The sequence below is a fragment of the Pezoporus occidentalis genome, unplaced genomic scaffold (genome assembly GCF_034315485.1).
Source record: "Pezoporus occidentalis ecotype Australia unplaced genomic scaffold, CSIRO_AGI_Poc_V1 ctg1, whole genome shotgun sequence".
NCBI classification, from domain to species: Eukaryota; Metazoa; Chordata; class Aves; order Psittaciformes; family Psittacidae; genus Pezoporus; species Pezoporus occidentalis.
The window spans coordinates 9,008,122-9,022,348 of NW_026912778.1; the positions used below are offsets into that span (position 1 = coordinate 9,008,122).

General features: G+C 41.4%; 1 protein-coding gene across 2 annotated transcripts in view; it reads right to left on the reverse strand.

The window, feature by feature from the left end:
* Positions 1 to 9,077: 9,077 nt before the first annotated feature.
* The window catches only part of LOC134166701 (uncharacterized), a 97,629-nt gene continuing 92,479 nt past the window's right edge, over positions 9,078 to 14,227 (reverse strand). Inside the window, exon 2 of one of the 2 annotated variants that reach the window (XM_062624724.1) lies at positions 9,078 to 10,663. In XM_062624724.1, the coding sequence (XP_062480708.1) occupies positions 9,263 to 10,663 (1,401 nt within the window). In that variant the 3' untranslated portion in view covers positions 9,078 to 9,262. The remainder of the gene's footprint in view (positions 10,664 to 14,227) is intronic. The other variant, XM_062624633.1, reaches the window with a different exon arrangement.

The following is a 14,227-nucleotide window of genomic DNA, read 5'->3' on the forward strand; positions in this document are numbered from 1 at the left end:
AAGAGAAATTTTGTAGTGTAAAAATAACAATGTCTTCCTATATTGTTTAAGGTTTTTTGGCTGGGGGAAGGAGAGAAGAGAGAAAAGCTATTAAAAACCTAGTGATTCTTTTGTCACATGGTGATATGACTCCAAATCTTTCTGAGTCTTGTCGATTGCACTGATTGTCTTTTTAAACATCTGTAATCCTTAAATGTTCTAGGTCAGAGAAGACACCAGTTTCAGATGTTGAATCAGAAGAATGTAGTGACAATTATTGACTCTGTGATAGTAATCAAAATCTGTCAAGGTAATTTGCTGCTTTCACAACTGGAATTTTCAGGAATGACATTTCTTGTTCCTAGTATACATAGAATCATAGAATAGTTAGGGTTGGAAAGGACCTTAAGATCATCTAGTTCCAACCCACCTGTCATGGGCAGGGACACCTCACACTAAACCATATCACCCAAGGCTCTGTCCAACCTGGCCTTGAACATCCTTGGTACACTTATGCAGCAAAGTATGGATTCACCAATATATAAAGCCATCATGGCATGATGCAACCAAAAAAGCCTCAGTTTTGGAATCAATTTGGTTCTATTTAAAAAATAATCTATAAAATTAATACAGTGTGTTAATGTTAAAGCAATAAAAATAGTTTAGTGAAGAACTTGTATTTAAGAGTCTATTTCTGCTGAATGGAGGATTCTGAATTTTCTAAAATTTCCATGGTTTTCTATATTTCCTGAAGCGCCTCCCTTGAGGTAAGGGATTTTTTTTTCAAATTGAGCCTATTGAAACAAGCAGTTCCTGAAATATTGTATCATAGAATAGCTTGGGTTGGAAGGGACCTTTGAAGATCATCTGGTCCAACCCCCGCTGCAATGAGCAGGAGCATCTTCTACTAGACCAGATTGCTCAGAGCCCTGTCCAGCCTGGACTTGAATGTTTCCAGGAATGGGGCATTTACTGCCTCCCTTGGCAACCTGTTCCAGTGTTTCACCAGCCTCATTGTAAAAAAATTCTTCCTTATAGCTAGTCTTTTAGTTGAAATCATTACCCCTTGTCATATTGTACCAGGCCTTGCTAAAATGTCTGTCCCCATCTTTCTTATAAGCCTTGTTTAGGTGTTGAAAGGCTGTAATTAAGGTCTTGCCAGAGGCTTCTCCAAGCCAAACAACCCCAACTCTTTCTGCCTTTCTTTGTAACAGAGCTGCTTCAGCCCTCTGGTTATTTTTGTGGCCCTCTTCTGGACATGCTTCAACAGGTCAATGTCTTTCTTGTACCAAGGACTCCAGAGGTGGGTCAACACTCCAGGTAGGGTCTCGCCAGAGCAGAGGGAGAGAATCACCTCCCTTGAAGCGCTGTTCATGCTTGTTTTGATGCAGCCCCAAAAAGCCAAGATATATTGGCTTTCTGGGCTGTGAGCACACACTGATGGCTCATATCCAGGTTTTCATCCACCAGTACTCCCAAGTCCTTCTCTGCAGGGCTGCTGTCAATTCCTTCCTCCCCCAGCCTGTAATGACACGGGGTTGCCCCTCAGGCATGTCAACTGCACCACTCAGTGTGGTGTTTGCCAAGTTGCTGAGGCTGCCCTTGATTCCACTTTCTATGTATGTCATTTGTGAAGTACTGGTCCCCCTGTGGACTCCTGAGAGACATGACTTGTTGCTGATATCTGCCTCGATATTTGAGGCATTGACCACAACTCTCTGGATGCAGTCAGATAATTCCTTATCCCCTGAACAGTTCATATATCAGATCCATATAACTCCAATTCAGAGAGAAGGATGTTGTTGGGGACCAAGTTAAAGACCTTATAGAATTCCAGATAGATGTCATGTGTAGGTCTTCTTTGTCCACAACTATATAGCTTTGTTTGCTCTCATACAAGTAAGTCCTCAAGAATTCTCGTATAATTCATTACGTATAATACTTTATAGAAGTAACATTTTGGGGAGGAAGCTATCTAGGTAAGTCTGTACTTAATATTCAGAAAAAATTTAGACTTGTCTGAAAATATGCCTACAAAGAATTTAGGACTTTTTGATCTGTGTATTTTAGTAGGTGGAATGATAACAGGATCTGTAATTGCACTGAAACCTTCCTAACCTTTTGCACGTTAAAGGTTTTAAAACAGCAAAATACAGTGATCAAGACAGGACAGAGACAGTGACCTGGAAATGAGTCAAGGAGACACATTGCAGTAGGGGATGAAACACAAAAGATCTTTCTTTGCATGCTTAATATTACTGCAACTGCCAGGGTTTTGGTATTTCTGTAATACTGCTAACTGCATCAAACTGCAGACTTCAAACCCATTTAATTTGCAAATTTTATCTCCACTCCTATGTAATAAATTCTATAGGAGAGAGAAACATTTAAGAGTGAGACTCTTACTTTAGCCTTATTAAAGATATTAATGTGGTAAATGATAACAGATGCTATACAAGTTAATGTTTCATAGGTCTTGGAAATCTAGCTGAAATTTCACGCAGCTCAGAAATCTAGTGTTCAGTCATAGATACAAAAAAATGCATTTTACTGTTGTTCAAAACAACAACAACAAAAAAAATACAACAGAACCAGTGGGATCTTGAACTGTAGCAAGACATCAATATTTAGCAAAACTGCCACTTCAGGTAATACAAAATTAAGTGAATAACCCCACAACACTCATTTTGCCATCTATGAAAGAGACTTACTGCACACAAAACACGTCTCTATTTGTCTTTACCCTGTACAGAATAAAAAGAACATATAAATGAGGTACTGTCAAATTACAGGCTACTAAATTTCATAACTAGTATGTTGTGTACTGCATATAGTCCTTCACTTTCATAAATTTAGCATCAGCAAAAATACTATTATTTGACTGGTTATGATTCTCAGGGGAAGCTGTGTCTCACTAGTGATGTACAAAATGCAATACTGAAAGGAGGTGAGAATACTCTGGTATTCTTGAAGCATAGCTGGATCTATCCTGTGGTTAGACTCATAAGAATATGGTGAAGAAGCTGACCCAGTCTGACCTGTTTAGGCTTTCTAATACAATCGTCATGAAGTTGCACTTAGAAGGACATTACGTTTTCTGGTTTTAAGTAGTTCCCATGGTATTTTATAAGTCTGAATTCCAGAAATTTGAGCTTGAAATACCCTACTTCTTCATATTATTGGTTTTCATACACCTGAATCCAGATTGATTTTTTTTTCTTTTTTTTTTTTTTTTTAAGTTAACTAAACTTTTGGAGAACTTAACATTGTTGGAAGGGCATAATACACTACAGTGAAAATGTAAGCTTCTGTTTTGGGTGTTTTGTGGATTGGTGGTGGTGATGGAGAGTTGTTTTAAGTTGAGTACTATGATGTAGATTTTTGTCCACTGCTATGTATCTGTGTTGAATATGTTTGGTACAAATACTATAAGCCAAACAGAAACTGGAAAACACCATATGAATTAAAAAAATGCCAATATCTATGAAACTTTGATCAGCCAAGACCTCTAAAATGTATAAATGTCAATGGAAAGACTAATAATAGTAATAATAAAGTTTTTATTATTTACATTACACAGTTTTCAGAATTGTTCTATTTGATAAAGTTGCCATAGTTTTATATGTCATAATTCCATGATATTGTGCTGATACTCATTGTAGAGTAATTATCTCCTTGGCTTTTGTTTAATACTTCTGAGAATGTGTATTTTTAACTTCTTTATTTTCTTCTCAGTATTTTTTAGGTTGCTTGCTCATCTTTAATGAAATACACTTTGTTATGCATTCAACCTAAATGTTTTTTCAAACAGATGTATGTAATTATAAGTGAGAGCAAACACCTGCACTTTGTTATTTTCTGACCCTTTTGGTTCCTTCAAATACAAGCTTTCTGTTGCACTTAAATGAGTGTTGATTTTAGTATAGAAAGACATTAAAGTTTATTCACTATTGAGTGCCTGTAATTTTAGTATAATTAACATTAAATGGTGTTCTCTAAATTTTATAAGAGCCAAGCTATAATAATGCCTTCTTTTGCTATAGCTTCTCGCCTACCCCCCCACCCCAGTTTGTCCTATGTGTATGATGCATAAATACCATACACTGCAATAAATTAAATGAAAAATGATATTGCAATATACTTTAGTTTATGTACCATCTTGCAGCAAAAAAGCCCCAAACAAACAAACAAACAAAAAAGACCCCAAACCAAGAAAACCTCAACAAACAACACAAATCTATATATCTACCACCTAGTGATAAAATTACTAGTTTATCCATTTTATTTCAGTTGCAGTTGTAGAAGCATCTCAGCAAATGAGGTAGGGAAATAATTAGTGGGAAAAAAAGTATTTTGGACAGAATATGTAAAACTCCATAATGATTTTTGGGCCTAAGGGAGTTACCGGGAGTCCAGGGAAGTACATCAGTGTAAACCAAAAAACTGTTAGGGCATGGAAAGCAATTAGGAACTTGGATACAAATGTTGGAGCCCGGGGAAGAGCATTTGTCTTTTCATGGTGGATTTAAACAGCTTCAGCTATTCACAGTTCCTTGTGTTTGTGAATGTGGAAAATGATTGCATACTAAAATCAAAATTTACTGTATTATTGAAATTAAATATTTAGGGGAGTTAGAAATAATAATACACATTGTAATACGAAATGTGAGGTTTCTTATAGTTGTTTTTGAGTGACTTCTAATTTTTTCTCCTGTATCTGCATTGTGAGAGTACACTCTGTTATGCTTATTCTGCAGGTAAAATAAGTTCCTTTTATGGTATTATCTATTTACAAAATATCAGTAATCATGAAAGCAAAAATTAAATGTGTACTGTCAGCTTGCTTGATTTTCTTTTTTTTTTAAGAATTAGTTGTGATGAGTTTTATAAATATCAGGATGACTGTGGGCATCTGTGCCTGCCAGTTGCCATGCTTTGAGGAATTTACTCAATTTCTTGAATTAAAAAAATATTTTCTAATAATAAAATCTTAATAAAAACTGCATAAAGCTGTGTCCTACAAATGAAAATAAAGCATAGAATTTTTAATAAAGGAGCAGCATTAATTTGCTTTAAAGTGTATGCTTTCAGCTGTTTTCCTAAATATCCCACCTTGTTCTGAGGAATTATCTGAAAAAAACAAAGATTTCAAAAGATAATTTCTAACAGTGAGTATAACTATAGCTGAACTCAGGTGAGGTTTTTGCTGTATTTATAAGCATCATGACCATGAGGCAAAAAAAAATTTGCTACTAATAAAGTATTATTCTAAAACCGATTTACAGTACAGAACTCTTACAGGCTGCTTCCCAAAAATTTGGTCTGTGTTATTTCAGTTTGAAACACCAAAATCGATAATAAGTTTTAGAAACCATGACCATGCCTAAAATTAAGGAAAAACCTAACAGACTTCAAGGTTCCCAACATAGTTGGGGTTTAGGCAGAATTTTTTATTGACTTATATCCTGCTTGATTTAGTAATGCTTTTGAAATTTGCAGTTAAATGTATATTCTAAATCAAAATATGAACACTGTCTTAAAGTGTAAACAAATCCTTAATTTATTACAGCATTTTGAGTGCAGTTGAGTCTAAATGTAGCTGAAGTTATTTACTAGCAATACTAATATTAATAATAAGGTATTTTTTAAAGGCAAAATATTTAATTATTTTTAGAATAATAAAACTACAGATGGATACAGGGAATGTGATGGCTTATTCTTATAATTTCCTGTGTCATTTTGTTTTACCTTTTGGTATTACAGCATGTTAGTACACAATAAATTGACAGCACTGCATTTGGTATTTGGTGACTATTTCCTCAGATTTAAGAGTAGTGGGATTCTTTAAGACCCTGAGACTTCCTGCAATATTTCTGTGGTTTTGTGATAAACAGTAGAGAAAATATTAAAATAGGAAGTATAAATACTGTAGTTCTTGGGTAATAAAAACCCTCTGAAAAGTAGAGTTAAAAAGGTCCTGATGCTATAAGCATGGTGCTGTTTAGGTGGATTCATCTCAGCTGTCTTCGGTCATCTAAAACGTACAGTTGCAGCATAAGTTCCTCAGTGGGAAGACATGAACACTTTTGAAAAGGCTGTTACTGTTACCTTGAGAAACACACAGTGGAGTTCCAAAGCCACTTGCTTGTTGGAGGTGTTGTCAGGATGCCAAGTTTTCCCGAGGGTCTACACCCTACTGCCCACATGCCCTGAGGTCCAGTGGCCAGAGTCTGGCCAGCTGCCTGTGAGCTGGCACAGGTGGCTTTGGTTAGGCAGTGTGAAACAGCTGTGTTGTGAGCCAGAGCTATCAGCTTGGACCCTTGCCCTTCATCTTTTCCTAGGATATGTTGTGCCTAAGCCTTTACTTCACTGATCCTGACCTCACCTTGCTGACTTGATGTAGATGTGCCTTGGCAAGTGATGACAGGGCTGTGAATTTTACCATGAATCCTTGCAATTTAGGGTCCTCATGTACAAATGTCTATTTTAAGAGTAGCTTCCTATCTACAGTTCTGTACCTGATGGATATGAAAATAGCTAATTCCTATTAAAATTTAATTTGGCCTCCTATCTTTATTACAAAGCTTTACAGTTGTGCACTATAACACTTCTTTCCTTTTTTTTTTTTTTTCTTTTAAATACTAAAAGTCTAATGATAGTATCAAGGTTAGTGTCAACCCCTTCCCTCCCTGGGATTTGCAACATACAGGTCTTTGGTTCCAGTTCACCAGTATTTCTGGAACTTATTTCTTAGGCACTTTGTACAACTTCCTTTTGTAGCCATGGAAAGCCACCAACCACAGATCCTTTATATCTTTTTTCCTTCAATGCAATTGTTCTCACTTACACTGCAGGATAAAGGATGGATGTCTAGTATGGTTATCTTCCCTTATGAGGGCGCTGTGTAGCAGGTTGCTTGCTTTTCTCTCTATTGTATGTTTATGTAAGGGAGGAAGAGGTCTGTTCCTTTAATTAGCAAGAACAGACAATACTTTTTATATATACTTTAACCTGCGAACCAAAAGAGTCCATTTCATGTGAATGCTTGAATGTTTTGTTTTTTTTTTTCCTCTTACAGCTTTCATCCCCAAACCTTTGTGTTATGTATACATGTTTAAAGTATCTTTCCAACTATAGATTAACTGCATGTACTACATATCTGTGTAGTCACAATACAGCAATGAGCATGCTAGGAATTAATTCCTAGAATGTTGAAATAGATGTCATCAAAGAGAAACTATGGAATAAGATGCTTCCCTGTTCATGCTGGAATACTATTACCTTTCAAGTTCATGGCAAACTCCAAAGAAACAGAATTGTGGTATATTTTCTCCTTCATTCTGCATCATTCATCAGAAGAGATTTGACTGCTCCCAATTTGCTCGTACTGAAATGAGTTCTTACATGAACAGCAGAGTTTTGTTTTGGACACTTGTGAAAAGAACTTGCCTGCAGAACACACAGCGCATGAAACTTTACATGGAACTGATTTTTCTGGTATCAAAAGCCTGGTTAAATACATAAAATAGTAATTAAGTGTCATGATTGATAAATGACCAGTAGCTTTGCGTCATCTTGATATTGCATGCTACAGTACAGAAGTATATTCGTATTGATTTCACTATGTCGCATTAGTGACTAGAACCTAAAAAAAAATAATTATTTTATTCACAATAACTAATAAAAATTACAAATTCAGTGGAATGTATTTCCTACATCCTTGAGTGTAACAGATTGTCTTCCTATATCCTTGATTCGTTAATAGAGGAAAGCATTTACTGAATTTGCTGAAATAATGTATTAAAACCAGCCAAGCTGCATTTTTTTTTTTTCAGATTCAATAATAATGTGGAGAGACCTGTGCTAGAATTAAGACTAAGTCCATGGAACAAAATTTTCCACACTAAGCATATAAAACTGGCTTGATCTTGTAGTTCAACTTGGACAATTTTTTTATTTGGGGACCAATGCTTTCTAAACACAGGAAGTTAATATAAGAAGTTGTTTTGTGGGTGACATTAGAAGCAGTTGCGTTATTCTTGGCTTAATCATTGTTGGTTATACAAAAAGGAATGACAAGAAAGAAAAATGTAATTACTCTAGAAATTCGTGGATTTCAGATTATGGAAACCAGTGAGAACACAAACACAGCCTTCTCAAACCAAAGAAAAATAAAAAGCTGGAGAGAAGAATTAAGGATAGGAAACCATTGTAAGGAGTATGGATGTAGTATATTGCCCTGGGATATACCAGTCTATAAAAATAGTTTCATCTCTGTTGTGGTTTAAACCCTAGCCAGACAGCTTGTTCACTCACTCCCAGTGAGTGGTGCTGGGCTGACAGCAATAGAGCCCCCCCCCCCCCCCCTTCCCCCCACCAGGGCTCTCCCCTTCCCCGCTCCCACAGGAACGGGGAGGAGGTCTCTCTCTCCCTCTCTCTCTCTCTCTCTCTCTCTCTCTCTCTCTCTCCCTCCTCTCTCTCTCTCTCTCTCTCTCGAGGCTGCAACTCCTACGGGTTGAGACAAGAACAGTCCAGCGACCAATGTACAACACAAATCACCACCGCTACTACCAACAACAACAACGATAAGAGAAAATAACAAGGGAAGAGAATATGATACCACCGGCCAAGAAACAAGTCCCACCCGGAATGGTTAGCCTGGGTCAGGCTCCCTGTCTCTGCTTCCTCCTGGCTTCCCCTCCTCCCTGGCAGAGCATGAGCCTCACAAAGTCCTTGGTCAGGGTAAACATCACTTAGCAACAACTGAAAACATCGTTTTCACCAACACTGTTCCCAGGCTGGAAATCAAAACACAGCACTGCACCAGCTACCACAAAGGAGAAACATGACTGCTACTGCTGAACCCAGGACATTATCCACCCCTTATTCCATACCATTCACGTCATGCTCAGATCCCACATTTTCAATACACCATCGCTCTCCCACATATATACATCCATATACATACAGACCAAGAGAAAAAGATCATTTTCTTAGTGCATGGACCAATGCCTATAATGCTGCCGAGTCCATTCGGTCCATGATGTCAGGTTCCATCTCTTGTAACAATCTTTCAGGGCAGGAAAGGCTGTGTGCAGTATTGGATCGTTGCCTGCTGATGCTGGTCGTTCCTTTACTGCGGAACTCATCCAGTTCTATCAAAGTTCATTCTCTGTTGGGATGATGGTTGGAGGGAAGTCAGGGCCAGTTGCTGGTGACCTGGAGACATCTAGTTGATGAGCTATAAAAGTATTACACAGCAGGCAACAGCATACAATTAAGTTCATTGGCTGTTTTCCCCTAAAATCAAATCCCCTTGAGGTATACATCGGACTTCCCCGTCTTCCCGCATTACCCACCAAGTATATCCAGGTCCCTGAGCAAAAGCAATCCCACGAGTGGGTTTGCCTTTACCTGAAGCAGGAATTACCCAGACTGTCTTCCCCAGCAAATTCTTCATATGCACCACGGGAACTTTTTCCCCCTCTATGATATGTAAAAGTTCTGACTGGGCTGGGCCAGCCCTGTTGGCAGATCCTCTGGTGTTGACCAACCAGGTGGCCTTTGGTAAGTGTGTATCCCAATGCTTGAAAGTTCCCCGACCCATTGCTCTCAGTGTAGTTTTTAACAGCCCATTGTACCGTTCGATTTTCCCAGAGGCTGGTGCATGGTAGGGGATGTGATATACCCACTCAATGCCATGCTCTTCGGCCCAAATATCTATAAGGTTATTCCGGAAATGAGTTCCATTGTCTGACTCAATTCTCTCTGGGGTGCCGTGTCGCCACAAAATCTGTTTCTCAAGGCCCAGGATAGTGTTCCGGGCAGTGGCATGGGGCACAGCGTATGTTTCCAGCCACCCGGTGGTTGCTTCCACCATGGTAAGCACATGGCGCTTGCCTTGGCGGGTTGGTGGCAGTGTGATATAGTCAATCTGCCAGGCCTCCCCATATTTATACTTCAACCATCGTCCTCCATACCAAAGAGGCTTTAACCGCTTGGCTTGTTTAATTGCAGCACACGTTTCACACTCATGAATAACCTGGGCAACAGTGTCCATTGTTAAGTCCACCCCTCGATCACGAGCCCATCTATATCTTGCATCTCTGCCCTGATGGCCTGAAGTGTCATGGGCCCACCAGGCCAAAAATAATTCACCTTCATGTTGCCAATCTACGTCCATCTGAGCCACTTCACTCTTAGCCGCTTTATCCACTCGTTGGTTGTTCTGGTGTTCCTCAGTGGCCCGACTCTTGGGTACATGGGCATCTACATGACGTACCTTCACCACCAGGTTCTGCACCCTGGCAGCAATGTCTTTCCACAGTGCAGCAGCCCAGATGGGTTTACCTCTGCATTGCCAGTTGCTCTGCTTCCATTGCTTCAACCACCCCCACAGGGCATTTGCCACCATCCATGAGTCAGTATAGAGATAAAGTACTGGCCGCTTTTCTCGTTCAGCAATGTCCAGGGCCAGCTGGATGGCTTTCACCTCGGCAAACTGACTCGATTCACCCTCTCCTTCAGCAGTTTCTGCAACTTGTCGTCCAGGACTCCATGCAGCTGCCTTCCATCTCCGATGCTTTCCCACAATACGGCAAGAGCCATCAGTAAACAAGGCATACTGCTTTTCACTTTCTGACAGTTTATTATATGGTGGGGCCTCTTCAGCACGCATCACCTCCTCCTCTGGTGACATTCCAAAATCTTTACCCTCTGGCCAGTCCTTGATGACTTCTGGAATGCCTGGATGATGGAGATTTCCTATTCGAGTTTGTTGTATAATTAGTGCAACTCATTTGCTCCTTGTAGCATCAGTTGCATGATGTGTAGAGGAGACCCTGCCTTTGAACATCCAGCCCAGCACGGGCAACCGGGGTGCCAGGAGGAGCTGTGCTTCAGTGCCAATCACTTCCGAAGCAGCTCGAACCCCCTCATAGGCTGCCAGTATCTCTTTCTTAGTTGGGGTATAGCTGGCCTCAGATCCTTTATATCCCCGACTCCAAAAGCCGAGGGGTCGACCTCGAGTCTCCCCTGGAGCTTTCTGCCAGAGGCTCCAGGTAGGACCGTTCTCCCCAGCTGCAGTGTACAGTACATTTTTTACATCTGGCCCGGTCCAGACTGGTCCAAGGGTACAGCATGAACTATCTCGCGTTTAATTTGCTCAAAGGCTTGTTGTTGCTCAGGGCCCCATTTAAAATCATTTTTCTTCCGGGTCACATGATAGAGAGGGCTTACAATCGAACTGTAATTTGGGATGTGCATTCTCCAGAGCCCCACAGCACCCAAGAAAGCTTGCGTTTCTTTCTTATTAGTTGGTGGAGACATTGCTGTTATCTTGTTGATCACGTCTGTGGGGATCTGTCTATGTCCATCTTGCCATTTTATTCCCAAAAATTGAATCTCCTGTGCAGATCCCTTGACCTTACTCCGTTTTATGGCAAAATCGGCTTTCAGCAGGATTTGGATTATTTTCCTCCCTTTCTCAAAGACTTCTTCCGTTGTATCGCCCCACACAATAATGTCATCAATGTATTGCAGGTGTTGTGGAGCTTTCCCCTGTTCCAGTGCAGTCTGGATCAGTCCATGGCAGATGGTAGGGCTGTGTTTCCACCCCTGGGGCAGTCGGTTCCAAGTGAACTGGACACCCCTCCAAGTAAAAGCAAACTGTGGCCTGCACTCTGCTGCCAAAGGAATTGAGAAAAATGCATTGGCTATATCAATCGTGGCATACCACTTGGCTGCCTTTGACTCTAGTTCATACTGAAGTTCTAGCATGTCCGGTACGGCAGCACTCAATGGTGGTGTGACTTCATTCAGGCCACGATAGTCTACTGTTAGTCTCCATTCTCCATTAGACTTTCGCACTGGCCATATGGGGCTATTAAAGGGTGAGCGGGTCCTGCTGATCACCCCCTGACTCTCCAGTCTATGGATCAGCTGATGGATGGGAATCAGGGAGTCTCAGTTGGTGCGATATTGCCGCCGGTGCACTGTTGTGGTTGCAGTTGGCACTTGTTGTTCTTCGACTTTCAGCAACCCTACAGCAGAAGGATCTTCTGAGAGACCAGGCAAGGTGGACAGCTGCTCAATTTCCTCAGTCTCCAAATCAGCAATACCAAAAGCCCACCGGTACCCTTTTGGGTTTTTGAAGTACCCTCTCTTGAGGTAGTCTATGCCGAGGATGCATGGAGCCTCTAGACCAGTCACAGTAGGGTGCTTTTGCGATTCCCTCCCAGTCAGGCTGATTTCAGCCTCCAGGACAGTCAACTCTTGGGATCATCCTGTCACTCCAGAAATACAGATGGGTTCCACCCCTTGACAGCTTGATGGCATCAGGGTACACTGTGCACTGGTATCTACTAGAGCCTTATACTTCTGTGGGACTGATGTGCCAGGTCATCTGATCCACACAGTCCAGTAAATCCGATTGTCCCCTACCTCCACCTGGCTGGAGACAGGGTGCCTTTAATGGTCATCACAGCATTGGACACTTAAGTCATGGTAAAAGGGATTATTCTTATCACAGGAGCTGGAGTAAAATCAGCTCTTCCATTCCATCTGGGAAACTGCTCACCAGACTGAAGCCGTAGCTCTCATGGGATGATCAGTCTTGGCCCTTGCTCGCCTCTTCAGTTCATTCACCCGTTCCTCCAAAGCTGAAGTAGGTTTTGCATCCCACTTTGTCATGAGTTCTCCGTGATCCAGCAGGTAAAACCATAGGGTATCCCGTGGCATATACCTCCTGGATCTCCTCTCTTGAACAATAGGACGCCTTTTGTTAATAGCTGAGACATGTGTTGGTACGTGAGGAGCTGGATAAATCAGATAGATTGTCCCTCAATTGTTTGAGGTCCTGGGACAGTTTTTCCACAGCTGAGATGATGGAAGGGGTGATATTGTCTTTGAACTCTCGGAGTTCATGAACCATTTCATCCACTGTTAGTGGTACTATGTCATTCCAGGTTACTGTTGCCAATGAATGGGCATATGATGACGGTGCATTCCGTGTAAGTTTTCGCCACACGGGTCGTGTACATTCAACTTCATCTGGATCTATGGGTGTATCCCCGTTATTAGGCTTGATGTGATAGATCATCTCTACGATGGCTGATTCCCTCAGAGACTGGATGCCTTTGTCTATAGTAGTCCACTTGGCCGAACGAGTCATAACATCGTCCTTGTATGGAAACCTTTCTTTCACAGCTGCCAAGAGCCGCCTCCAAAGACAGGGACTTTTTCTCTCTTGCAATTGCTTTGTCAATTCCCCCTTCTCTAACAAGTGATCCCAGCTGCTTGTCTTCTGCACCTTCTAGTTCGTGACCATCGGCCCCATTGTCCCAGCATCGGAGTAACCAGGTGATGATGTGCTCCCTTGGTTGACGGGTAAAATCTTTTCGCATATTCCGCAGCTCGGTTGAGGTCCAAGGTCAAGAAGTTACCTCTTCTTCTTCTTCTTCATCATGTGATGATGACTCCTGATCAGATGCTAGACGGAGTGGTGAATTCATTGTTTCTTCATCTCGCTTCACCCTTCTTGCCTCTTTTTTGCTTGTTCTCTTGCATACAGGGGCAACCGATATTGGTACAAAGTGGTCCTCTGGTTTGGCTGCAGTAATTATCACTGTGGTTTGAGTAGCAACTGTACTTGTTGCTGGGGGTGGTGTAGCTGCTGTGCTTGGAGCTGGGGTAACCGAGCTGTCTGTTGCATTTGAAGTTTGAGCAGCTGCTGTACTTGCCACTGGGGTAGCTGTGCTGTTCGTTGCAGCCAGAGTTTGAGTAGCGACTGTACTTGTCGCTGGGGGTGGTGAAGCTACTGTGCCTGGAGCTGGAGTAGCTGCGCTGACTGTTGCTTTGCCCTCAGATCCACCGACATTCATTTCCTTTTGAAGGTGCTGGATAGTGTTGAACAAGGCCCTGTAAGCATAGGCCAGGCCCCAGCACATTGCCATGATTTGTCCATCTCTGGTATGGTTAGAATGACTACACACCTCATTTAAGTGTTTTACTAATTCTTCTGGATTTTCTAGTTGTTCGGTAGTGAAATTCCAAAGTACTGGAGGGGCCCACTGACCTAGATACTTGCCCATACTATCCCACACACCCTGCCACTCATGGCTGTCCAGCCTCAGGGAAAATCTCTTGGTCCTCCTACATCGTCGTTTGACCCCAGACAAGACCCAAACCTGACTCTGCTTAACTCTTGAAATCAGCTGTGGGCAAAGCACACTCTGTATGCGTGCTACCA